This window comes from Dipodomys merriami, unplaced genomic scaffold, assembly GCF_024711535.1.
Source record: "Dipodomys merriami isolate MVZ:Mamm:240054 unplaced genomic scaffold, mDipMer1.0.p SCAF_19, whole genome shotgun sequence".
Taxonomy (NCBI): Eukaryota; Metazoa; Chordata; class Mammalia; order Rodentia; family Heteromyidae; genus Dipodomys; species Dipodomys merriami.
This window is the reverse complement of record NW_027203270.1, coordinates 27,969,193-27,994,782: the sequence shown is the minus strand read 5'-3', so window position 1 is coordinate 27,994,782 and position 25,590 is coordinate 27,969,193. Positions and strand designations below refer to the sequence as shown.

The window sequence follows — 25,590 nt, the reverse complement described above, 5'->3', positions numbered from 1 at the left end:
ATTAAAAACCTAATGGTGGCTAAATCTTTAAATGGGTCTTAAAATCTTGGTAAGACTAGGATCCTCTAGGAAAGGATATTCTAGGAGAGGTGATAGCTGAGGTGGATGTGGAGAAAAGGAAGTGAATACACCCAGAAATTGCTGCAACATTACTACAGACAGTTACTTCTCTGCCCCCTAGCTTAAACTGGGGTGTCATGACAAATCTGACTCAGCACTACGGCTTTAGATTCACCTTGATTCGTGATTTTACCAAGCAAACGAATGCAGTAAAATGCTCTGCCTCAAATGTGGGTAAAAAAACTAGAAATGGGAAACAAAAACCATGAAACAGTCCCAACGTTACAGTGGACCTGTGACAGGTTGATGCCTTCCGCTAGAAAAGCCCAAGATGGCCGGACTGGGGACCCAGGGAGACTTAGTGACAGAGTCCAACATCCCTCGCCCTCAGGATGTCCAAAGGAAGTTGAGCCGAGCCACGCCCCCTGACATCACCAACCGCCACGCCCCCTGACATCACCAACATGCGCAATCCCGCTCCTTCCGAAAACGTGCCGCAGGGCTTAGGCTCCGCCCCACGAAAAGCCGAGCGGACTAGCGCTACGCGCGTGAAGCATGCCGGGACCAGCTCTCGAGACACCCGACAGCCTTTGCGACGGGCGTGGTGCGTCAGGAGCTCGCCGGCGGTTCTCCGTAAGATGGCGGACCGGCGGCGGCAACGCGCTTCGCAGGACACCGAGGACGAAGAATCGGGTGCTTCGGGATCGGACAGCGGTGGCTCTCCGGGGCGAGGCGGTGGCAGCTGCAGCGGGAGTGCTGGAGGCGGCGGCAGCGGCTCTCTGCCTTCCCAGCGGGGCGGCCGTGCCGGGGGCCTGCATCTGCGGCGGGTGGAGAGCGGGGGGGCCAAGAGCGCGGAGGAGTCGGAGTGTGTGAGTGCGCCGACGGGGCGGGGCCTGGAGGGGCGGGGCGGGGCCTTGCGGGGGCGGGCCGCAGGCTGTGGGAGATGCTGAGGCCTATTTTATTACTGAAAGACAAGCCATCCCAAGGTGGAGGTTGCAACCTTGTGGAGCCCCGAGGGAAGGAGGGGTCGGGGTTTCTGAGGAGCGCAGAGCAACTGCTGTTGCAGCTGGAAAGCGGTTGTTTGTATAGAAATTGGGGCCAGGGACGTACACACACCGGCCTGTGTCGGATTATACTTGTTAAAGATTTATCTTTGTTGTCTCTTCATTCAACCATTTTGTGTTGAGTCGTCAGCTCTCCCCCCACATTTCTTTATTGAGCTCCCCACTTTTGGGAATCACAGAGCTAATCCATGTCTTCTTCTCTTCAGGAGAGTGAAGATGGCATGGAAGGCGATGGTGAGTAGCATCTCTTTGCCTCATTATGGCAAGATTTTTGCACATAAAAATTCAGGCCACTTATTTCCAACAATGGATTTTCTCCCAGACTCTTAAGGGCTGAGTGGGGGGGGGGGGGTGGAGAGAGGGAGAGTGGGGTGGGGGGAGCGAAGAGATTGCAGCAGAATGGCTTTTTGCAACATAGTGGTTAAGAACTGGCTCTTAGATTTTTGTCAGAGTGGTTTTACTCAGCTAGTTGCCCTATTTGTAAATGGAGACTATAATTTTGTCTCTTCCTGGGTTGATGTCAGAATTTAGGGAGCGTTTTAGCCTCATCCAATATAAGCAGCTAGAAACGTAATTGTGATTGTTTTTGTTGCTTTAAAAAATCTTCACATATTTTTTATTCCATTTCAGCTGTTCTCTCAGATTATGAAAGTGCAGAAGACTCAGAAGTGAGTGTCATAGATTCTTTTTCCTTATGGTCTTAAGTCAGACAATGTTTATAAAAATGTGCTCATTTACAGTTCAAAATTACTGTGACCTACTTGTTTCTCCTCTTGTGTATTCTTCATTTATACTTTTTTGTTTGTTTGTTTTGTCGGTTGTGGGTCTTGAACTCTAGGCCTGGGCGCTGTCCCTGAGCTCTTCAGCTCAAGGCCTGCGCTCTACCCCTTTGAGCCACAGAGCCACTTCCGGTTTTCTAGTAGTTAATTGGAGATGAAGAGTCTCACAGACTTTCCTGCCCTTGCTGGATTTGAACCATGATCCTCAGATCTCAGCCTCCTGAGTAGTTAGAATTACAGGCAAAAGTGCTCAGCTTTCATTTATACTTTTTTGTTGTTGTTGTTTTTTTGGTCGGTTGTGGGGCTTGAACTCTGGGCCTGGGTGCTGTCTCATAGCTCTTCAGCTCAAGGCTAGCGCTGTACCATTTGAGCCACAGTACCACTTCTGGTTTTCTGATGCTTAATGGGAGACAGACTTTCCTGTCTGGGCTGGCTTTGAACCGTGATCCTCAGATTTCAGTCTCCTGAGTAGCCAGGGCTGGAAAAGAAGTTTTGAAGTGAGAGAACATCACAATATCTTTTGACAATCCATTTAGGCTTTCTAGATTAATAAAATCAATTTTTTTTGATTAATAAAATCAATTAAAAAAAATTTTGTGGTCATAGGGCTTGAACTCAGGTCCTGGGCTCTGTTCCTGAACTCTTCTGCTCAAGTCTAACACGCTACCACTTTTAGCCACAGCACCACTTCCGGTTTTCAGGTGGTTTGTCAGAGATAAAGAGTCTCACAGGCTTAACTGCCTGAGCTGGCTTTGAACCGTGATCCTCATTTCTCAGCCTCCTGAGTAGCTAGAATTATACATGTAACCACTGCTGTCCTTTGAAAATTCCCATCTTTAAGAAGTTACACAAAAGAAAACATTTCCAAAGGAATGAACAAAAACAGGCTTTTTCACTTACTACTGACACCTCCACCTTTTTGTTGGTTAATTGGCGTTAAGATTCTGTCAGGCTTATCTTCCAAGGCCAGCTCTGAACAGAGATCCTCAGATCTTAGCCTCCTGAGTACCTCAGGCTATAGGTGTGAACCAGTGGTGCCCCCTGGTTTTGTGCAGTTTTGTCTTTATGAAATAGAAGAAACATTTGCTTCAAGAAGTGGGATTGTGTTGGGTTCAGATGGCTCATACCTGTAATCCTAGCTACTCAGGAGGCTGAGGCCTAAGGATCAAAGCTAGCCCAGGTAGGAAAGTCCTTGAGATACTTATCTTCAATAAACCACCAGAAAACTGGAAGTGGTGCTGTGGCTCAAGTGGTAGAGCACTAGCCTTGAGCTGAAGAGCTGAGGGACAGCACCCAGGCCCAGAGTTCAAGCCCCATGACCGACCACAAAATAAAAATAAAAAAAGAAGGGGCTGGGAAGATGGCTCAGTGGTAGAGCGCTTGCCTTGCATGCCTGAGGCCCTGGGTTTGATTCCTCAGTACCACATAAGCAAAAAGAAAAAAGCCGGAAGTGGCGCTGTGGCTCAAGTGGTAGAGCGCTAGCCTTGAGCTGAAGAGCTGAGGGACAGCGCCCAGGCCCAGAGTTCAGGCCCCACGACCGGACCCAAAAAAATAAAAAAATTAAAAAAAATAAAAGAAGTGGGGTTGTAGGCCTGGGAAGTGGCTTAGTGGTAGAGTGTTTGCCTAACATGTGTGAAGCCCTGGGTTCAGTTCCTCAGTACCACATAAACAGAAAAATCTAGAAGTAGTGCTATGGCTCAAGTGGTAGAGTGCTAGCCTTGAGCTGAAGAGCTCAGGGACAGTACTCAGGCCCCAAAGTTCAAGCCCCACAACTGACAAAAAAGAAAAAAACAACGATGTTTAGCTGAGCGCTGGTGGCTCACACCTGTAATCCTAGGTACTCAGGAGTCTGAGATCTGAGGATCATGGTTCAAAGCTAACCCCTTGAAACTCTTTATCTCCAGTTAACCACCAGAAAACCAGAAGTGGTGCTGTAGCTCAAAGTGGTAGAGCACTCACTAGCTTTGAGCAAAAGAGCTCATGGATAGCAACCAGGCGCTAAGGTCAATCTCCATGGCTGGCCAAAAAACAAACAAAAACACAAATAACCACCAGTGTTTTGAAAAAATGGGCTAGAGCTGTGCACCAGTGGCTCACATCTCAGGATGCTGAGATCTGTAGATTGTGGTTTAAAGCCAACTAAGGCAGGAAAGTCCCTATAAGGCTCTTATCTCCAATAAACTACTCAGAAAAAGCTGCAAATGGCACTGTGGCTCAAGTGGTAGAGTGCTAGCCTTGAGCAAAGAGAGGCTCAGGGACAGAGCCCAGGGTCTGAATTCAAGCCCTAGGACTGGCCAAAAACAAAAACAAGGACTGGACTGGCTGCCAGGGTTCATGCCTGTAATTCTAGCTGCTAGGAGGCTGAGATCTGAGGATCACTGTTTGAAGCCAGCCCAGGCAGCGAAGTCCTTGAGACTGTTAGCTCCAATTAACCACCAGAAAACCGGAAGTGGAACTTTGGCTCAAAGTGGTAGAGTGTTATCTTTGAGCAAAAGAGCTCAGGGACCCACGACTCCTCTACCCCCCAAAAAGGGCTGGAAGTGGTATTGTCTACCTAGCGTGATCAGGCTCAAGGCTTGAGTTCAAGCTCTAGTATAACCAGGAAGGAAAAAATAAATAGGTCCAACCATTGCTATAATCAGTTTCAGATATTTTCATCACTTCAAAACAGAAACTGGCGGCATTGAAGCCTGTAATCCTATCTACTTAAACTGGAGGAGATTGGAAGGATTGAAGTTTGAGGCCAGCTGGAATAAAAAGTTTATGAGGGGCCGGGCACGGGTGGCTCATGCCTGAGAACTGAGGATCATGGTTCAAAGCCAGTGAGGGCAGGAAAGTCTGTGAGACTCTTATCTCCAATTAAGCACCAAAAAACCATAAGTGGTGCTGTGGCTTAAGTGGTAGAGCGCTAGCCTTGAGCAGAAGAGCTGAGGGACAGCACCCAGGCCCAGAGTTCAAGCCCCATGACCGACCAAAAAAAAAAATGGCCGGGCGCTGGTGGCTCACGCCTGTAATCCTAGCTACTCAGGAGGCTGAGATCTGAGGATCGTGGTTCAAAGCCAGCCCGGGCATGAGAGATCGTGAGACTCCTATTTCCAATAAACCACCAGAAAACCGGAAGTGGCGCTGTAGCTCAAGTGGTAGAGCGCTCGCCTTGAGCTGAAGAGCTGAGGGACAGCGCCCAGGCCCAGAGTTCAAGCCCCAGGACCGACAAAAAAAAAAAAAATGTTTATGAGAACTTAACAAAAAGCTGAGCATGAAGGTACATGCCAAAACACAAAATAAAAATTAAAAAGTCCTAGATTTATTGAATTTCAACTGCAGTGCCCTTAGCAGGCCAGACTAAATGATTTTGTTGGCCAGATAATCCTCACCCCCATATATGCTTATGTACACACAAATGCACATCCACACATTACTATGTATATAAATGTATGCACATGTTCATATATAATTATCAGTGACAGTGTGTGTGTGGGGGGGTGTCCTGGGGCTTGAACTGTTGCTTTTTTTTTTTTTTTTTTTTGGTGCTGGTTTTAGGGCTTGAACTCAATGTCCTGGGTGCTCTCCTTGAGCTTCTTTTGCTCAACACTAGCATCCTTGAGCCACAGTTCTCCTCCAGGTTTGTTCGTAGTTTAGTGGAGGTAAGAGTCTCAGACTTACCTGCCCTCACTGGCTTTGAACCGTGATCCTCAGATCTCAGCTTCTCATATAGCTAGGATTATAGGTTTGAGCTGCTGGCCCCCAGCCAATCATTGGCTTGTTTTCATCTCTGGTTATTGTGAGTAATGCTGTTATGAACATCATAAAAGATTTCATGTATACATATGTTTTCACTTCTCTTAAGTAACTCATGTTTAATCATTTCCAGAGTGGCTGCACCATTTTACATGCCTACCAGCAATACATGAAGGGCTTTAGTTTCCCTAAACAAAAGATGGTATGTGACTGACTAGTAGAGCACCTGCCTAATAAGCCTGATGCTCTGATTTGAAACTGTAGTACTGCCACCCCCCAAAAAAAAATTCAGATGTTTTGCTTCTTTAAATTTAGTGGGGTTTTTTGTTTGTTTTTTATTTTAATTTATTGTACAAAGAGGTTTCAAATCTTGCCTTTTTTAAATTTTTTGGTTTTGGAATTTGAATTCAGGGCCTGGGCTTTGCCCCTTAACTTTTTTGCTCAAGGCTGGCACTGTACCATTTGAGCCACAGTGCCATTTCAGCTTTTTCTGATTATGTGGTATGGAGGAATCTAACCCAGGGCTTTATGTATGTTAGTCAAGCCACTCTACTATTAAGCCACATTCCCAGCCCAATCCCTTGGGCTTTTTGCTGGTTAATTGATCAGTCTCACGGATTTGTTTGCCCAGGCTGGCTTCAAATCTCAGTCCTTAGATTTCAGCCTCTTGAATAGCTAGGATAATAGATGTGAACCATTGGGATTATAAATGTGAACCATAGGGCCCAGTCTTGCCTTCTTTTTTTTTTTTTTGGTTGCGGGGCTTGAACTCTGGGCTTGGGCACTGTCCCTAAGCTCTTTAGCTCACGGTGAGCGGTTCTACTGCTTGAGCCACAGTGGTACTTCGGTTTTCTGGTAGTTAATTGGAGAGAACAGGCTCACGGACTTTGCTGTCCAGGCTGGCTTTGAACTGCGATCCTCAAATCTCAGCTTCGGTAGCTAGGATTAAAGGCATGAGCCACTGGCACCCAGCACTTCTGGTTTTTGAGTAGTAACTTGGACATGAGTCTTGGGGACTTTTCTGCCAGGATGCCTTCAAACTGCCATCCTCAGATCTCAGCCTCCTGAGTAGCTACAATTATAGGCGTCAGCTACTGGTGACCAGAATCTAGCTTATCTTATTAAGGTATAAGAGTTCATTATGGCCAGGTGCCTGTGGCTCATGCCTGTAATCCTAGCCATTTAGGAGGTTGAAATCTAAGGATCACAGTTCAAAGCCAGCCCAGCAGGAAAATCTGTGAGACTTACCTCCAATTAACCACCAGAAAACCTGAAGTGGCGCTGTGGCTCAAGTGGTAGAGGGCTTGCCTTGAGCTAAAGAGCTCAGAGATAGCACCAAAGCCCAAAGTTCAAGCCCAACGTCAGACCAAAAAAAAAAAGTTCTTTATGGATTATGTCTCTTGATGATGTGCTGGTTTATGTATATTTTTTTTTTTGTATTCAATGGATGTTCCTTTAAGCACATGTATTTTTTGTGTACCATTTCTGGAGGCACAACAAACACCAGGTTGTTGCATAGAGCGAAGAGAGTAAGCTCGTATTCCATCTTCCATTTAATGTTAATCCTCAGTTAGAGGATGCATCAGATCAGATACTAAACTGAAAAGAACAGATGTGTTCTTTCTTAGCCGAGAGGCTGAGAAACAATACAAAGTAGTTGTGGGTTTTTGTTGTTGTTGTTGTTGTGTTGTTTTGGTGCCAGTGCTGGGGTCTGAACTTAGGACCTGGGCACTGTCCTGAGCTTTGTTGCTCAAGGCTAATGTTCTACCAATTGAATCACAGCTCCATTTGTGGCTTTTTGGTGTTAATTGGAGCTTTGGAGATAAGAGTCTCACGGACTTGACTTTAGTGCCTAGGCTGGATTAGAACCAAGATCCTCAAATCTCAGCCTCCTGAATAGCAATGATTATAGGTATGAATCACTGAAGCCCAGCTTAGAAGGTTGTGATATTGATCAGGACTAGTCTAGCTTTTTTCTTTTGTTGCTTGTGCTTTTGATACCATAACTAAGAACACTTTAAGGCCATAGATTTACTCCTGTGTTTTCTTTTATGATTTTAGTTCTTACACTTGGGTCTTTGGGTCCTCTGCAGCCTTCTGAGAATTCTTGCTAGGCAAGTGCTTAGCCTCCAGCTGTGCTCCTAGCTCTTCAGTTTGAATTTTGTTTTTAAGATAGTCTTACCAACTTTGCTGAGGCTATCCTCAAAACAAAAATCTTCCTGCCCCTTCCTCACAGGTAGTTAGAATTTTAGCAGTGTGCCACTACACCCATTTAGTTACTAGTTTTGGGGTGTAGGGTGAGGTATAGGTCTAACTTTACTTTTTTTCATGTGATACTTCTCAAGGAATAGGGTATTCATTTAAATACTTACAAAATTTCATAGCATAGAGCCTGGACATGGCTCAAGTGATAGAGCATCTGTCTGGCTAGCAAAAGGTCCTGAGATCAAGCCCTAGTTAGTGAGAAAAACACATTTGTAATTCTAGGTGAGACTGATTTGATATATAGTCATGGGAACGAATGTGGAATAGAAGTAAAAGACTAATTTTGGGGGGGGTCCGGTTGTGGGGCCTGAACTCTGGGCCTGGGTGCTGTTCCTCAGCTCTTCAGCTCAAGGCTAGCGCTCTACCACTTGAGCTATAGCACCACGTCCGGCTTTTTTCTTTTTGCTTATGTGGTGCTGAGGAGTCGAACCCAGGACCTCATGCATGTAAGGCAAGCGCTCTACCACTGAGCCACCTTCCCAGCCCTTCTCTGCTAGTTTTTGTCAGTGACAGTGTGGGCCCAAAAAAAGGCCTAAGTGAAAGCAGCCTCAGAGAAGCAGGAGTTTTAGATGAGTCCAAGTAACTATGTACAATGGTACACATCTCTCTTATCTCAGCTATAGGAGACTGAGGATCACTTAAGCCTGTGAGTTCAAGACCCACCTGGCAACAAGTATCCTGTCTCACAGACATATATGAAAACCAGGTACTTGTTGCTCATGCTGTAATGCTAGCTATTCAGAGGCTAGAGATTGGGTGTTTCCTGGTTTGAGGCCAGCTGAGAGAAAAAGTTAGCAAGCCCTCATCTCAATGCATAACTGGGTGCTGTGGTGTGCACTTGTAATCCCAATTAATCAGGGAGGCTAAGATTGGACTTTGAACCAGACTAGACAAAAAAAAGTTGTGAGACCTCATCTTAGTAGGAAAAGCTGGGCAAGATAGTATATGTCTAGCAGGAAGCATAAATAGGAGAATCAAAGAGACCCTATATCAAAAATAAAAGGAACAAAAAAGCCTGGAGGTGTGGCTGAGGATCGTTCCTAGTGTGTACAAATTCCTCCCAGTACAGCAGAAAATAACCTGAAACATATAAAATATAAAGTTGTAGCCAGGTGCCGGTGGCTCATGCCTGTAATCCTAGCTACTCAGGAGGCTGAGATCTGAGGATCGTGGTTCAAAGCCAGCCTGGGCAGGAAAGTACGTGAGACTCTTATCTCCAATAAACCACTAGAAAACCCGAAGTGGCGCTGTGGCTCAAGTGGTAGAGTGCTAGCCTTGAGCTGAAGAGCACAGGGACTGTGCCCAAGCCCAGAGTTCAAGCCCCATGACTGACCAAAATAAATAAATAAATAAATAAAATATAAAGTTGTTTTTAAGCAGTGAAGTCTAGAAGAGACAGAATCAGGAAACTGATTCTGAGGAGGCTGAGATCTGAGGATTTGCAGTTCAAAGCCAGCCTGGGCAGGAAAGGCTGTAAAGATTTTTCTCTCTAGTTAGCCACCAAGGGTTGGAAGTGGAGCTGTGGCTCAAGTGGTAGAGTGCTAGACTTCAGCACAAAAGCTTAGAGACAGCGCCCAGATCCTGAGTTCAAGTTTTTTTTTTTTTTTTTTTTTTTTTGTCAGTCATGGGGCTTGAACGCTGGGCCTGGGCGCTGTCCTTCAGCTCTTCAGCTGTAGACTAGTGCTCTACCACTTGAGCCTCAGCCCCACTTCCGGCTTTTTCTGCTTATTTGGTGCTGAGGAATCGAACCTAGGGCCTCATGCATGCAAGGCAAGCACTCTACCACTGAGGCACCTTCCTAGCCCCTCAAGTTTTTTTTTTTTGTTTTTGTTTTTTTTTATCAATGAAGTAGAAGGGTGATATAGGAGAGTTTGTTTTTTTTGTAGGAAAGAGTTTAGATAACATCACTTTGCTAAAGCAGTATGAGTCTAGAATACTACCTTGGCTTCAATTAGACCAGGCTTTGACCTTGATGTGGCATCTCTTCAGTACTGTGCTACCTCTGGTTCTCATTTAGAATCAAAGAGTTGCCTGATGTGACATTATACTATTGACTAGAAAGGGGGCAGCATAATCATGGTAATGGTTTCCCATCCCCCCATGCCAGTCCTAGTCTTGAATTCAGGGCCTTGGCACTGTCCCTGAGCTTTTTTGCTCAAGACTAGTGCCCTACCAGTTGAGACACAGCTCCACTTTTGACTTTTTGGTGTTGAACTGGAGAAAAGAGTCTCATGGACTTTTCTGCCCTGGTTGGCTTTGAACTGGATCCTTAGGTCTCAGCCTCCTGAGAAGCTAGATTATAGATGTGAGAGCTACTGTTGCCTTACTGCAAATCCTATTTTTTAAAAGATATTTTAATTTAGTGAGTATGTGTGTATTGATGAATTACAAAGTCACATATGCACACTAAGCAAGTTCTTGTATTTTTTTGCTCTGGAAACATAGGCTTGAGAAAAGAATGGAGTGATTACTACCCACCCAGCCCTATATATCAAGAGGAGGATCAGCTTCATGTAGTTGAAAAGATGGAAAGAAATCAAGGGTATATAGATCCTCAGGCGCAGTTGTAGTCAAACTGTCTCCTTCACTTTCTATTACCTTTCTAGAAATCCTGAGTCAAAACACTTTGAGGCCAGATGCTGAGCAGGGAAAAATGGAAAAGAGGGATTAACTGGCTTGTCTGGGCCAGACAAGCAAACTTAGCTCTTTTTGAAGAAAGGGCCAGACACTGAGCTTACCTAATGAGGATTCTACTGGGGCCAGCCTGGGTCTGCAGTAACAGGGCAGTCTGGTTCAGGTCAAGTGAAAGACCCAATGGGAGAATAGGAGGCCATGTCTACCAAATGGCAGAGGTAATCTACCAGTTGGGAGCTATCTTTCCATCAGCTCCTTTGATTGTGTTCTTACAGGCCTTTCTGATCCTTTCTAATTTATTTTTTTGTCGGTAGTGGGACCTGAACTCAGTTTGGGTGCTGACCTCGTGCTCTTCAGCTTCACCCTACCACGTGAGCCACCGCGCCACTTCTGGTTTTCTGGTGGTTTATTGGAGATAAGAGTTTCACAGACTTTCCTGCCCAGGCTGGCTTTGAACCACGATCTTCAGATCTCAGCCTCCTGAGTAGCTAGGGTTACAGGTGTGAGCCACCGATGCCCAGCTCTGATCTTCTCTAATTTATAACTCTACTTCCTTACATCTAAATCCAGGGAAGGAGAAGAGAGTGACTGTTAAGCCGTTCCCATCTTCTAGAGTTTTGTTTTTTGTTTTTGTTTTTTTGGTTGGTCATGAGGCCTAAACTCTGGGCCTGGGCGCTGTCCCTCAGCTCTTCAGCTCAAGACTAGCTAGCTCTCTACCACTTGAGCCACAACGCCACTTCCAGCTTTTTCTGCTTATGTGGTGCTGTTAGGAATCGAATCCTGGGCCTTATGCATGCAAGGCAAGCACTCTACCACTGAGGCACATTCCTGGCACTCTCATAGTTGTTTCTTTTTTTTTGGGTCCAGTCATGGGGCCTGAACTCTGGGCCTGGGCTCTGTCCCTCAGCTCTTCAGCTCAAGGCTAGCGCTCTACCACTTGAGCCACAGTGCCACTTCTGGTTTTTCTGCTTATGTGGTGCTGAGGAATGGAACCCAGGGCCTCATGCATGCAAGGCAAGCACTCTACCACTGAGCCACCTTCCTAACCCCCAACCTCAAGGTTTTAAGAGGAAAATAAGATAATGGAGAAGAGAAGGAAAGAGAATGCTTGAGCATTGTTTTTGTTTTTTTGTTTTTTTTTTTTGGACAGTCCTGGGGCTTGAACCTAAGGTCTGGGCACTGTCCTTGAGCTTTTCTTTCTTTCTTTCTTTCTTTTTTTTTTTTTTTTTGAACTCAGGGCCTGGGCTCTGTCTCTGAACTTTTTAGTTCAAGGCTGGTGCTCTAGTGCTTGAGTCATAGTACCACTTCCGATTTTCTGGTGATTAATTGGAGATAAGAGTCTCATAGACTTTTCTGCCTTGGCTGGTTGTGAACTGCCTCCTGAGTAGCTATGATTACAGTATGAGCCACCAGTGCCCGCTGACTAGGGGAGGTGTGTGTGTGTCGGGGGGTTTTCTTGGTCTATCATGGGGCTTGAACTCTGGGCTTGGGCACTATCTCTGTGCTCTTCAGCTTGATGAGCACTTTACTGCTTGAGCCAAGGCGCCACTTCCAGTTTTCTAGTGGTTTATTGGAGATAAGAGTCTCACGGACTTTCCTGCCTTGGCTGGCTTTGAACCGAGATGCTCAGATCTCAGCCTCCTGAGTAGCTAGGATTACAGGCGAGAGCCACCAGGGCCTAGCTATTGTGACATTTTTTACACATATGCAGTGAGTCCTAATCGGCCCTCCTGAGCCTGTCTCCTCCCTCCCCCTTCTAAAAATAATTTTAACAAGCTTCATTGTTCTCTTTTCATGAGTGAAATTAAGAAAGTTTTAGACTAGAAAAGGTATCTACATAACTGGTGGTGGGTTTTTTTTGCTTTGTTCTGTTTTGCTTTTTGTTTTTGTCTATCCTGGAGCTTGAATTCAGGGCTTGGGCTCTATCCTTGTTCTTTTTTGCTCAAGGTGAATGCTCTGTCACTAGAGCCATGGCTCCACTTCCAGCTTTTTGCTAGTTAAGATGAGAGTTTTAGGGTCTTTTCTGCCCAGAGTGGCTTTGACCTATGAGCCTCAGATCTCAGCCTCTTGTGTAGCTAGAATTACAGGTGTGCTACAGGGGTTTCAGTGTGCTCACTGGACTGGCTTGTACTCTGAATCCTTCCAACTCACATCTCTAACACTTCAATAAGCTGTTTAAAGGTGTGTGCCTTTACACCTAATTATATAATACAAAAGACTAGAAATGTAAAAGATTAGGAATTTCTGCTTTTGAGATGGTAGGAAAATTCACAATTTTAAGTCTGAATATAGTTAATAGATATGGCATATTTCAGAGACAATTCATGGAGAAAGAAAATGTCAGCAAATCTAAGGGGTTTTGTTTGTTTGTTTTGATGGTACTGGGTTTTCAATTCTGGACCTTATGCTTGCTAGGCAAACACTCTATCCTTGAGCCGTACCCCTAACCCATAAGCTCCTTCTATATGTCAGGTACTATAAAATCTGCTTTCCATTTTTTTGTTGTTGGTGGTAGTGGTCTTGGGGCTGAACTCTGGACCTGGGTGCTGTTCCTCAGCTCTTCAGCTCAAGGCTAGTACTCTACCACTTGAGCCACAGTGCCACTTCCAGCTTTTTCTGTTTATGTGGTGCTGAGGAATCAAACCCAGGGCCTCATGCATGTGAGGCAAACACTGAGCCACTGAGCCAACTTCCCAGCCTTCTTTCCATTTGTATTCCGTAGGTCCTTTCTCAGACTACCACTGTTAACAATTCATTATGTACATTCCAGGACTATGTTTGGAAGAATGTGTGTATGTGCATATATGTTTTATAGTATCTTTCTAGAAGTTTGTGCAAGAGTATTGACATTCTAGCTTGTGTATGTTTCTGAGGGTTGAACCAAGAGCCTCAACATGTTAGATAATCACACTACCACTGAGTTATACCTCTAACTCCCCCAAATGTTTTCTTCCAATTCTTTTTTTTCTTTTTTTGCCAGTTCTGGGGCTTGAACTCAGGCCAGCCCTCTTTCAGTTCTTACAGTAAAAGTTTGTTGGGAAAGTGTTTTCTAAAGAATAGAGAATATAAGCCGGTTGCTGGTGGCTCACGCCTGTAATCCTAGCTACTCAGGAGGCTGAGATCTGAGGATCATGGTTCAAAGCCAGCCCGGGCAGGAGAGACCGTGAGACTCCTATCTCCAATAAATCACCAGAAAACTGGAAGTGTTGCTGTAGCTCAAGTGGTAGAGCGCTCGCCTTGAGCTGAAGAGCTGAGGGACAGCGCCCAGGCCCAGAGTTCAAGCCCCATGACCAACAAAAAAAAAAAAAAAAAGAATAGAGAATATAGGCTGGGAATGTAGCTTAGTGGTAGAGTGCTTGCCTTGCATGCATGAAGCCCTGGGTTCGATTCCTCAGTACCACATAAACAGAAAAGGCCGGAAGTAGCACTGTGTAGCTCAAAGTGGTAGAGTACCAGCCTTGAGCAAAGGAAGCTCAGGGACAGTGCCCAGGCCCAAGTTCGAGCCCCAGGACTGGCAAAAAAAATACAAAACACTTGTTCACCTTACAAGAAAACTTTTTTTCAGGGTGAAGAAGGGGAGTACAGTGAAGAAGAAAACTCCAAAGTGGAGTTGAAATCGGAAGCTAATGATGCTGCTAATTCTTCAGCAAAAGAAGAGAAGGGAGAAGAAAAGCCAGAAACCAAAGGCACTGTTACTGGAGAGAGGCAAAGTGGAGATGGACAGGTCGGTACACTGCACAGTCCTCCATTTGGGGATGGAAAGGGGCTCTCGACCTTGGAGAAGTGAGGAGTTTTTTTATCTGTCCTCCAGGAGAGCACAGAGCCTGTGGAGAACAAAGTGGGTAAGAAGGGACCTAAGCATTTGGATGATGATGAAGATCGGAAAAATCCAGCATACATACCACGGAAAGGGCTCTTCTTTGAGCATGATCTCCGAGGGCAAACTCAGGAGGAGGAAGTCAGGTAACATACAGTTGTGCTGCTGTGTAGTGTCTATTTAGTGCTTAGTATACGTCAGATGCTTTGCTAAATGTTTTGCTTGTACTTTCATTTACTACTCAACATTTTAAGGTAAATATGTAATTATTCCTTCTGTACAGAGGAGGAAAGTGAAGATTAGAATATTTGGTACCTTGTTGGAAGAGAAAATGAGAAAGAGATTTGGTAACTGTTGATGGAGAGCTGAGTCCAGATTCAGGGTAGACTGTCTCCAGAATCCATTTTTTTTTCTGTCTTATTTTTTTATTTATTTACTTTTTCTGAGTCTCTTGCTGTGTAGCCTACATTGGTGGCCTTGAACTCCTAATTCTGCTCCTGGCTCCCATCTTCTCTTGGTCATCACAAGTGTGCTTTGTTTAATCCATGGCCTCTGAAGTATGCTGCATTTTAGGAGACTATGTCTTTGAAAGTTTTGGTTGTCTCAAAGCACCTTGTCTTGGTTTTGTCCAGACCTAAGGGACGTCAGCGAAAGCTATGGAAGGATGAGGGTCGCTGGGAACATGACAAGTTCCGTGAAGATGAGCAGGCCCCAAAGTCCCGACAGGAGCTTATTGCTCTTTATGGGTATGACATTCGCTCAGCTCATAATCCTGATGACATCAAACCCCGAAGAATCCGGAAACCTCGGTGAGGAAAATTGGAAGCACATATTATTGATATTTTTAACAAGAATACCCCTACTTTTCTAAGTGTCTTCCTAACTTGTAAGTGAATGGGTGGGGAATATAGAATGTCTTCTTGATTCAGTTTATATCTCTAGTATTCCTGTTATTTATTTATTTTATTTTTATTTATTACTTAATTTATTTACTTTGTATGTATGTATTTTCAATGTTCTAATTTCTTTCTTTCTTTTTTTTCTTTTAGATTTGGCAGTCCTCCACAAAGAGATCCAAACTGGATTGGTGAGCGGGCAAACAAGTCCCATCGCCACCAGGGTCCTGGGGGCACCCTACCACCAAGAACATTTATTAACAGGAATGCAGCAGGTACTGGCCGCATGTCTGCAGCCAGGAATTATTCCCGATCTGGGGGCTTCAAGGAAGGTCGTACTGGTTTTAGACCCGTGGAAGCTGGTGGGCAGCATGGTGGTCGTTCTAGTGAGACTGTTAAACATGATGCTAGTTACCGGTCACGGCGCCTGGAGCAGACTCCTGTGAGAGATCCATCTCCAGAAGCAGATGCTCCAGTGCTTGGCAGTCCCGAAAAGGAAGAAGCAGCTTCAGAGACACCAGCTCCTGTTCCTGACATTGCACCACCAGCCCCTGACAGACCCATTGAGAAGAAATCCTATTCTCGGGCCAGAAGAACTCGAACCAAAGTTGGGGATGCAGTGAAAGCTCCTGAAGAGGTCCCCCCTCCACCCGAAGGGCTGACCTCAGCACCTGCTGTCCCTGAAACTACCCCTCCATCTGCTAAGGCTGGTAACTGGGAGCCTCCAGTAGAGTCTGCTACAGGTGGACTGGAACAAGATGTGGCACAGCTAAATCTAGCAGAACAGAATTGGAGTCCAGGACAGCCTTCATTCCTGCAGCCACGGGACCTCCGAGGTAGGTATTATAGGGCTTATGGCTGGTTTTTTTTTTTTTTTTTTTTGGTCGGTAGTGGGACTTGAACTCTGGGCCTGGGCACTGTCCCTCAGCTCTTCAGCTCAAGGCGAGCGCTCTACCACTTGAGCTACAGCGCCACTTCCGGTTTTCTTGTGGTTTATTGGAGATAGGAGTCTCACAGTCTCTCCTGCCCGGGCTGGCTTTGAACCGCGATCCTCAGATCTCAGCCTCCTGAGTAGCTAGGATTACAGGCGTGAGCCACCAGCGCCCGGCTGGCTGGTTTTTTTCCTTCTCCATCATTGGGTTTCACAAGGCTTGGGATTGAATTTTGGGTCTAACAAATACTTAATTGAGAGAAAAGGGCAGATTCATAGGTCTGTTTGTTTGGTCCTCAAGAGCAGTTTTCATTATGTAAGTCTGTCATAGTTGTTTAATACTATTATCTGGTCATTACCCGAATTGAACTTCTGAATACAGAATCCTTTTCCCCTCTTTACAAAAGGGAAGAGGATAGCACTGTTATTATTTGAACTAAGTGAAATGCTTGAAGGCAGAAACTCACTTGAATTTGGATCTGAATATTCTGTCTTTTGAAGGAATGCCTTTCTAATTTCTTTAGTGTTCTAATGACAGATTGCCCAATAGAACTTTATATAATGTGGGTGCCTTTGAATAGTTTGGAATGTGACCAGAGGAAGTAATCCTTTACCCCAGTATCAAGGCTTGAATCCAGAGGCTAGTTAGTATCATACTGGATAACAATTCCAGAAAGTGGCACTTTACCTACTGCCCTTTTTGCCCATTCTGCTTTGTCTTTGTCTCTCTAAAAAGATTGAGAGATCTTTTCTGTAGTTTCTGTAATATAGCTCAAACTTAAAGATTGGAAGTCCTCATTTGCATTAGGAGTCTTAGCACACTTCTGGTATATGTGAATTTTTAGCACGAAAAACTAGTGTAGCCTGGGCCCAGAGTTGATCTTTAGAGAACACTTTCTGATGGATATCTTAGTATCTTTGGAAGACCATTTGTAGAGCATTCCTTTTTTTGGGGGGGTGGGGGGGGAGTGGAGAGGTCATGGGGCTTGAACTCAGCCTGGGCACTGTCCCGGAGCTATTCAGCTCAAGGTGTGCACTCTATCACTTGAATCGCAGCGCCACTTCCGGTTTTCTGGTGGTTTATAGGAAATGAGTCTCATGGACTTTCCTGCCAGAGCTGGCTTTGAACCATGATCCTCAGATCTCAGCCTCCTGAGTAGTTAGGATTTGGCATGAGTCACCAGCACCTGGCAAGCATTCCTTTTTCTCCTGAGTAATTTTTAGCCAGATTGGAATTTCTTCTCAAACTTCTTCCCAGCCACAGGACCTCTGTGATTAGGAGATAATCAAGTATATTTATAAAGCATCCAATTGCTATTCAGAAACATTTAGACTAAGATTTTATAATAGGTTTAATAATATAATATGTGATTGTAACCTGCCAGGGTTTCTATGCAGAAAAGTATTTGGTAGGAAAAATTTGAACTTGGTTTTTTGTTTTGTTTGCTTGTTTTTTGTTTTTTTTTGTTGTTGTTGTTGTTTTTTTTAACCAAAGTTGGGGTCATATCTTTCATGTTCATTATTACTGTTTTAATATGGTAAGCAGCCAGACACTAGTGGCTCATACCTATAATCATAGCTACTTGGGAGACTGAGATCTGGGATCAAGGTTTGAAGCCAACCCCAGGCAGGAAGGTCTGTGAGATTCTTATCTCTAGTTTATTACCCCCCCCCCAAAAAAAAAAAGAAAAGGAGGAGGTGGGGGGAGAGAAAGAAAGAAAGAAAAGAAAGAAGATGAGTAAGCTGGAAATATAGCTGTGGCTCAAGTGGTTGAGCACCAACCTTGAGCGAAAGCTAAGGGAAAGTGCCCAGGCCCTGAGTTTAAGCCCCAGTATTGCCACAAAAAAGAGAGATAGCAGTTTAAGATGTTAGTATTAGCTGGTGCCAGTGGCTAATGTCTGTAATTGTAGCTACTCAAGAGGCTGAGATCTAAGGATCATGGTTCAAAGAAAACCTGGGTAGGAAAGTCTTATCTCCAAGTAACTACCAGAAAACTGGAAGTGATGCTGTGACTCAAAGTGGTAGAGCACTAGCCTGAGTTCAAGCTCCAGGACTACCCTCCCCCCCAAAAAAATATTAACAGTAAGCAGGTAGTGTAAAAAAAGTTTTGCTAATGTAAAAAAAAGCCAGCACCATTCCCTGTGTTTAAACTTGTTTTCTTGATGTCATTTTCTTTGAGTCTCATTCACATACGTGTGCTTTGCAGCAGTAACCTTTTTGGTGTGTTACAGGTATGCCCAACCATATGCATATGGGAGCAGGACCTCCACCTCAGTTCAACCGAATGGAAGAAATGGTACAAAAGGGAAAGGGATAGATGGGGCAAAGGGCTACACAGTATAGTTGGGGATCACTGTTCAAACCCTAATGAGGTCCTGATACCAGTTTTATGTTCCAGCTAGGCGCCGCTGGCTCACACCTGTAATCCTAGCTACTTAGGTGGCTGATATCTGAGGATCGGGGTTCAAAGCCATCCTGGGCGGGAAAGTCCGTGAGACTCTTACCTTCAATAAACCACTTGAAAACTGGAAGTGGCACTGTGGCTCAAGCGGTAGAGTGCTTGCCTTGAGCTGGAGAGTGCAGGGACAGCTCTCAAGCCCAGAGTTCAAGCTCCACAACTGACCCCCCCCCCAAAAAAAAAAAATTACTCATGTTCCTTTTCATTTGGGTCTTAATTGTAGAGTAGAAGGTTTATTTTCAATGTTGATGCTTCTTGTTGATTTTATTCATTTTGCAAATAACAGCCGTGTACTAACTATTTTGCTGCATCTAAAGAAGGATAAGACTTTGTATGAGGCAACTCTCTGGAAGTCTTGAATGATCAGGCCTCTCTTTTTATCTAAGGGTGTCCAGGGTGGTCGAGCCAAACGCTATTCATCCCAGAGACAGAGACCTGTTCCAGAGCCCCCTGCTCCTCCTGTGCATATAAGTATCATGGAAGGACACTACTATGACCCACGTAAGTTATTGTTTCAGGGGTTCCTTTCTTGTTTGTGTGGAATGAATTAAGAGGCCAGCCTCCTGACTCTTCTGAGCTCTCACAGGTCTTATTAGACATTGTCCATTGTCTCATTGGTGTTTTCTTCACATGGAAAATTGAGAGCATCTTTTTTTTTTTTTTTTTTTTGGGGGTCTGGTCATGGGGCCTGAACTCTGGGCCTGGGCGCTGTCCCTCAGCTCTTCAGCTCAAGGCTAGCACTCTACCACTTGAGCCGCAGCGCCACTTCCAGCTTTTTTTTTTTTTCTTTATGTGGTGCTGAGGAATCGAACCCAGGGCCTCAGGCATGCAAGGCAAGCGCTCTACCACTGAGCCATCTTCCCAGCCCCTGAGAGCATCTTTTTAAGGGCTTGGGAGGCAAGAAGATTTGTCTGTGTGACATGAAGAGTGAGTTTGTTATAGTACCAATGTTTATCCCTTTACAGTGCAGTTCCAGGGACCAATCTATACCCATGGTGACAGCCCTGCCCCACTGCCTCCACAGGGCATGATTGTGCAGCCAGAAATGCACCTTCCCCACCCAGGTAAGCTTTCTTTTTCTTCTGAATACTTCCAGTGTGTGAAGATGTGTTTTGGGGGCTTCATAAACTTCTACCTTTTCGGCTCTATGCAACTAAGCCAGGCTGGCCAGACTGGCTGGTTAGGCAGCAAATTCCTCTTGGGTCCCTCCTAAGGCCTTCCAGCCTGAGCCTGTTTGTGTTTAGTAATCCATCCAGACCATCCTATGAAAATGGTAGTATGTTTTTCAGTTTTTGTTTTTCTTTCCTTGTCCTTCTAGGTTTACATCCTCACCAGACACCGGCACCACTGCCCAATCCGGGCCTCTATCCCCCACCAGTGTCCATGTCTCCAGGACAGCCACCACCCCAGCAGTTGCTTGCTCCTACTTACTTTTCTGCTCCAGGGGTCATGAACTTCAGTAATCCCAGCTACCCTTATGCTCCTGGAGCACTGCCCCCCCCACCTCCTCATCTATACCCTAATACACAGGTGAGATGGCTGATGAGCAGATTTTTCTAGGTATACATCTTTAAATTAGACAGGACTATGGTATGGGGAGACTTCCTAAAGGAATTTTTTAAGAACAAGAATATTTCAATACCATCAATTTGTATGTAGTATTAGGATGCCTCTTGGTGGTCATAAGCTGGAAGTGCAGCTTACATAATTACCCATCGATATTTTCCAGGTGTTTTTTTGTTTTGTTCTTTTTTGGTGGTGAGGAGATTGGTGTTTTGTTTTTTCCAGATCAAATTCAGGATCTTGCACTTACATACCCAGCCCTTGGGTTTTTTGAGATAGATTTTTGCTATGTAGGCTAGACTTCAAAATACTGCTTCAGCCTCCTAAATGCTGGGATTATAGGTGTGTACCATCTGTTTCTTTGTTTTGTTAGTCCTGGGCTTGAACTCTGGGCCAGGGAGCTGTAGTTCCTTTTGCTCAAGGCTAGCACTCTACCACTTGAGCCACAGCCCCACTTCCAGCTTTTTTCTTTTTGCTTATGTGGTGCAGAGGAATTGAACCCAGGGACTCAGGCATGCAAGGCACTACCACTGAGCCACCTTCCCAGCCCCTCTTTTTTTTTTTTTTTTTTAATTGGTCAGTTGTGGGGCTGGAACTCGGCCTTGGTGCTGTCCCTAAGCTCTTCAGCTCAAGGCTAGCGCTCTACTACTTGAGCCACAGCACCACTACTGGCTTTTTCTGCGTATGTGGTGCCGAGGAATTGAACCCAAGGCCTCATGCATGCAAGGCAAACGCTCTACCACTGAGCTACATTCCCAGCCCAAAGCTCAGTCTTTTTTTTTTTTTTTTTTTCCCCCCTTGGTCGTGGGCTTGAACTCTGGGCCTGGGTGCTGTCCCTGTACTCTTTACCTCAAGGCGAGCTCTCTACCGCTTGAGTCACAGCACGCCACTTCCAGTTTTCTGTTGGTTTATTGGAGATAAGAGTCTCACGGACTTTCTTGCCCGGGCTGGCTTTGAACCAAGATGCTCAGATCTCAGCCTCCTGAGTAGCTAGGATTATAGCGCCCGGCCAAGCTCAGCCTTTTTGTCTGTCAATTCATGGTGAGAATTGGAGAAAGGTAGGGAGTATTTTCATGAATGAAAATCAGAGCATTGTAGTCACATATTAAGGCAGAAATACATAGGTGCTTTATTTTGAAGGAAACATCTCAAAAATTTGAAAAATTATGAATTTTACAGTTATTCTTTATATTTTTGTAGCTAGATGTTTACTGTTTTTCATAGGTTAGATGAATTCTAAACTTCTCCTGGCTTACGGGGTCTCAGGCCCCATCACAGGTCTATGGAGGAGTGACCTACTATAACCCTGCCCAACAGCAGGTGCAGCCAAAGCCCTCTCCACCTCGAAGGACTCCCCAGCCAGTGTCCATCAAGCCCCCTCCACCTGAGGTATGAACTCCTTCTAATACTTAACAGCACAAGCCACATCTCTGGGCTTTCCTTTTCTCCAGAGGATTTCTCTGCTTTTCAGGGTGTGTTTCTGTTTTAAAAAAAAACACAACACAAAAACAGAAACAAAAAAACTTAACCTCCTAACAGATTTCCTTTCTGTTTCAGGTTGTAAGCAGGGGTTCCAGTTAATACGACTTTTTGAATTTTTTTCAGTCCAACATCATATGAGAGTAAGTACATAGTTTACTATGACTGTATTCTTTTTTTTTTTAAATCAGTCATGGGGCTTAAACTCTAGACCTGGATACTGTCCTGACCTCTTCAGCTCGAGGCAAGCGCTCTACCATGTTAGCCACAGTGCCACTTCAGGTTTTCTGGTGGTTTATTGGAGATAAAGAGTCTTATGGCCTTTCCTGACCGGCTGGCTTTGAACTGCGATCCTCAGATCTCAGCCTCCTGAGTAGCTAGGATTATGAGCCACTACTGCCGGGCCTTGTGGCTGTAGTCTTAAAACTTAACATTCATGCTTACCTTGCATGCATGAGGCCCTGGGTTCGATTCCTCAGCACCACATAAGCAGAAAAAGCCAGAAGTGGCACTGTGGCTCAAGTAGTAGAGCGCTAACTTTGAGCTGAAAAGCTGAGGAACAGTGCCCAAGCCCAGAGTTCAGGCTCCACGACCAACAACCAATAAAAACCAACAACAACATAAAAAACCCCCTTAACATTCATGCTTACTGCTTGATAAACAATCACTTCATTAATGCTTGATACAATCATGGAATAATTTGGGAGGCTTAAGGAGGTATGAGAATGTGTCAGTTTCTTTAGTTTGTGAATGTATTGGGTAGGAGTAGCGTAGAAATTGCTGTTGACTTGGTACTTTTATTTGGGAAACTGCATGATAAACATATAGGAGCATCATCTAAACTTGATCAAGAGAAAGGGAAATCTGTGGCTCAAGTGGTAAAAGTGTTAGCCTTGAGCTGAAGAGCTCAGGAGCAAGGCCCAGGCCCAGAGTTCAAGCCCCACTACCTACCAAAAAAAAAAAAAGAGAGAGAGACAAAAGGAAATCTAAAATTGAGATGGTACAGGAAAAAGACCATGGAGTTGTTCAAACCCACTGTATAACCCAGGCAGGTGTTGAACTCAAAATCCTCCTCCCACAAATGTGTGCTACCACACTCACCTATATTTTTGGCAGTTCTGGGGCTTGAACTCAGGGCCTAGAAACTCTTTTGATATTCTTTTGCTCAAGGCTAGTAGTATACCACATGAGCCACAGCGCCACTTCCAACTTTTTCTGTTTATGTGGTACAGAGGAATCGAACCCAGAGCTTCATGCATGCGAGGCAAGCACTGTAATACTAAGCCACATTCCCAGCCCACCTGTTTTATTTTTTTTTCTTTCTTTCTTTTTTTTTTTTTGCCAGTCCTGGGCACTGTCCCTGAGCTTTTGCTCAGGGCTAGCATATACCACTTGAGCCACAGCACTATTTCTGGCCTTTTCTGCTTATGTGGTACTGAGGAATCGAACCCAGGGCTTCATGCATGATAGGCAAGCACTCTACCACTAAGCTACGTTCCCAGTCCTATTTTATTATTTTTAATCATTATTTCTGCTTGTTTTAAGGTCATTAAAATATATTATTGGGGCACATTATTTAAAGCTCAGCACTGGTGGCTCATGCCTGTAATCCTAGCTACCCAGGAGGTTGAGATCTGAGGATCATGGTTCAAAGCCAGCCCAGCCAGAAAAGTCTGTGAGACTCTTACCTCCAATAAACTACTCGGGAAAAGCCAGAAGTGGCTCTCTGGCTCAAGTAGTAGAGCATAGAATGTAGCCTTAGCACAAAGAGGTTCCAAGACAGTGCCCAGGCCCTGAGTTCAAGCCCCAGGATGGGGGATGGAGGGGAACCCAACACATCATTTAGGTGCTATAGGTGTGGTTCAGTGATAGAGCACATGCACGCTCAAGGCCTTGAATTTGATTTTCAGCACCAAAAAAAACAAATCTCCCACATTATTTAGAAGTGTGATGAAAAATAAGAAGGAAGACCAATGGAGAGTGAATATTCTGGAAGTACTTTATATGTTTGTATGAAAAGAGAAATGTAAAACCTGTTGGAATTGTTTTTCAAAGGAGGATTGTGGGAGGAGAGAGAGGGAAGGGATGGCTTTATTGGGATATATTGTATGAATTTGGAAGTGTTACAGTGAACCCCCTCTTGTACAAGTGATAGATGCTAATAATAGTTTTTTTTTTTTTTAAGATAATATAACCTTTTGAGAAAGCTTTAAAATGCCAGAGGTTCATTAACACTTTGGTGTTCTTCATTTTCCCAGCCCTTGTTAGGACAGCAGAGGTGAGAACTCAGGAGAGAAAAGACGTACAGCTGGCTGACTACTACCCGGAGGGCTCCAAAGATAGGATGTAGTCCTACCAGCAAGCAACTGGAAAAGGAAGCATCCCTTTCCCCTGTGGATAGGCTCTAGTGGAGAGAGGAGAAACAGGTGTCCTCTATTCTTCACTTGAGCTGGCTGTGCTCAGGGGAGCAGAGACATAACTGCCCAGGCTTTTGAGTCTAGATCCAGAAGCTGTATCTTGATCTTCTTTAATGTCTCCTGGAAAATGCAAGTGTCTTCTGTCCCAGGGAATTTCTTATTTGTTTGTTTTCTGAAATGTTTGTTTTTTAAATCCTGGCTTGCTGTTCTTAAATTAATATTTTTAGTGTTGTTTCTTCTCTCTCCCTTGATATGAAACAAGTTCTTTCTGGTTTGCTAGCATCTCTGGGTTCCCTTTTGTCATTACCTCCATCCCAGATTATTAAGAGTATATCAGTCAAGTGTAAAGACAGCTGGCCTTTCACTTTTGATTGACCTTTGTTACTTTGATACTTGGCTTTTAATTCTTGTAACCCTATGGAAGCAAAGTCGTCTAAATAGAGTCCCATTGGAGAAAAACTGAGTGGGTGAGTAGGAGCTCTTCTTTTTGATGCTGGTTGTATAATCTGAGCTTCCAGTAGTACCTGTATTCTGGTAGGCTTCAGTCCCCTACTGAGGCTGTTTTCCCCTACTGAAAGTGAGAATGGGCAAACCAGATGCGTTTGTGAGGGAGGAAGGTGGAGGGAAGCCTCTGCGCTTTAGAGAAATGTATCACACTGTCCTCAGGGCTCAGTCTTGAGCTAAGTGGAATTAGCAGCCCTGCTTCTCTTCTTTCCATCCCTCCTACCACTTCCTTTCCAGTTGTTGTGGACCAATGCATCTCTCCAGAAGCAAGTACTATCCAGCAAGCAGCTTACCTTGTCCTTTGCAGTTGCTCTTCTCAATGACTTTCCTGCTACAAGTGTTATAGATGTTACTACTTGATTTTTTCCCAAATTCTGCTCCTGTTCTTACAAACAGAAGATACAGTACCTGGGCTGAAGGCCTAAGGAAACCAATCACCTTTTGGGCAAGGGCTTTCCCTCCTTTTCTAGCCATGGTACCAAACCACCTTCCTGCTGCCTCTGGAAGTTTTCTGTTACTGCAACACTGTCTGCCAGTAGAATCTTGGCCACTGTCCCTGTCCTGTGGGAACCTGCAAGAGAAAGTTGTGGTCATCTCTCTCAAGCAGTGTCACTTCATATTCCTTTGGTAGCTGGCCTAACCACTTTTGAGTCACAGTGTGGGGTAAGGAGGGGGGAGGGTGGTAAAGCACTTAAGCCGTAACTCCCCTATAATGAGAAAATAAGAGGTTCTTCCAAGGGTAGCTGGTGGTTGTGCCTTTTGTAGGCTTCCCTTTGCCTTAAACCTGAAGATGTTTCCTCAAGCCTGTGGGCAGCATGCCCACACTCCCAGACCTTAAGACACTGTGACAGTTGTCTCTGTCAGTCCACTGTGTTTAGTTGCAAGGATTTCGCCATGTGTCTTGTTTTTGTTACTGTTTTAAAGGGTGCACATTTGTGATCAGCATTGTGACATGGAGATAATAAAATTTAGACTATAAACTTGG

At 44.7% G+C, this 25,590-nt stretch overlaps 1 protein-coding gene across 1 annotated transcript; it reads left to right on the top strand.

Annotated features, from left to right (window-relative positions):
* The first annotated feature begins 634 nt into the window (after nt 1-634).
* Nucleotides 635-25,590, top strand: Casc3 (CASC3 exon junction complex subunit). The gene is made up of 14 exons (XM_070028106.1): nt 635-929; nt 1,331-1,358; nt 1,755-1,792; nt 14,106-14,264; nt 14,352-14,503; nt 14,990-15,166; nt 15,407-16,089; nt 18,416-18,480; nt 19,029-19,143; nt 19,608-19,706; nt 19,961-20,172; nt 21,472-21,594; nt 21,763-21,827; nt 23,943-25,590. The coding sequence occupies exons 1-13, from the start codon at nt 699-701 to the stop codon at nt 21,784-21,786; spliced, it is 2,106 nt and encodes a 701-aa protein (XP_069884207.1). The 5' UTR covers nt 635-698; the 3' UTR covers nt 21,787-21,827; nt 23,943-25,590.

Bases quoted from the DNA above. Each gene is read 5' to 3' on its own strand.
- Casc3 (XM_070028106.1), top strand. From the start codon at position 699: ATGGCGGACCGGCGGCGGCAACGCGCTTCGCAGGACACCGAGGACGAA. The intron at 1,359-1,754 runs GTGAGTAGCATC...ATTCCATTTCAG, and splicing joins AGATGGCATGGAAGGCGATG to CTGTTCTCTCAGATTATGAA. The intron at 18,481-19,028 runs GTACAAAAGGGA...TTTTTATCTAAG, and splicing joins TCAACCGAATGGAAGAAATG to GGTGTCCAGGGTGGTCGAGC.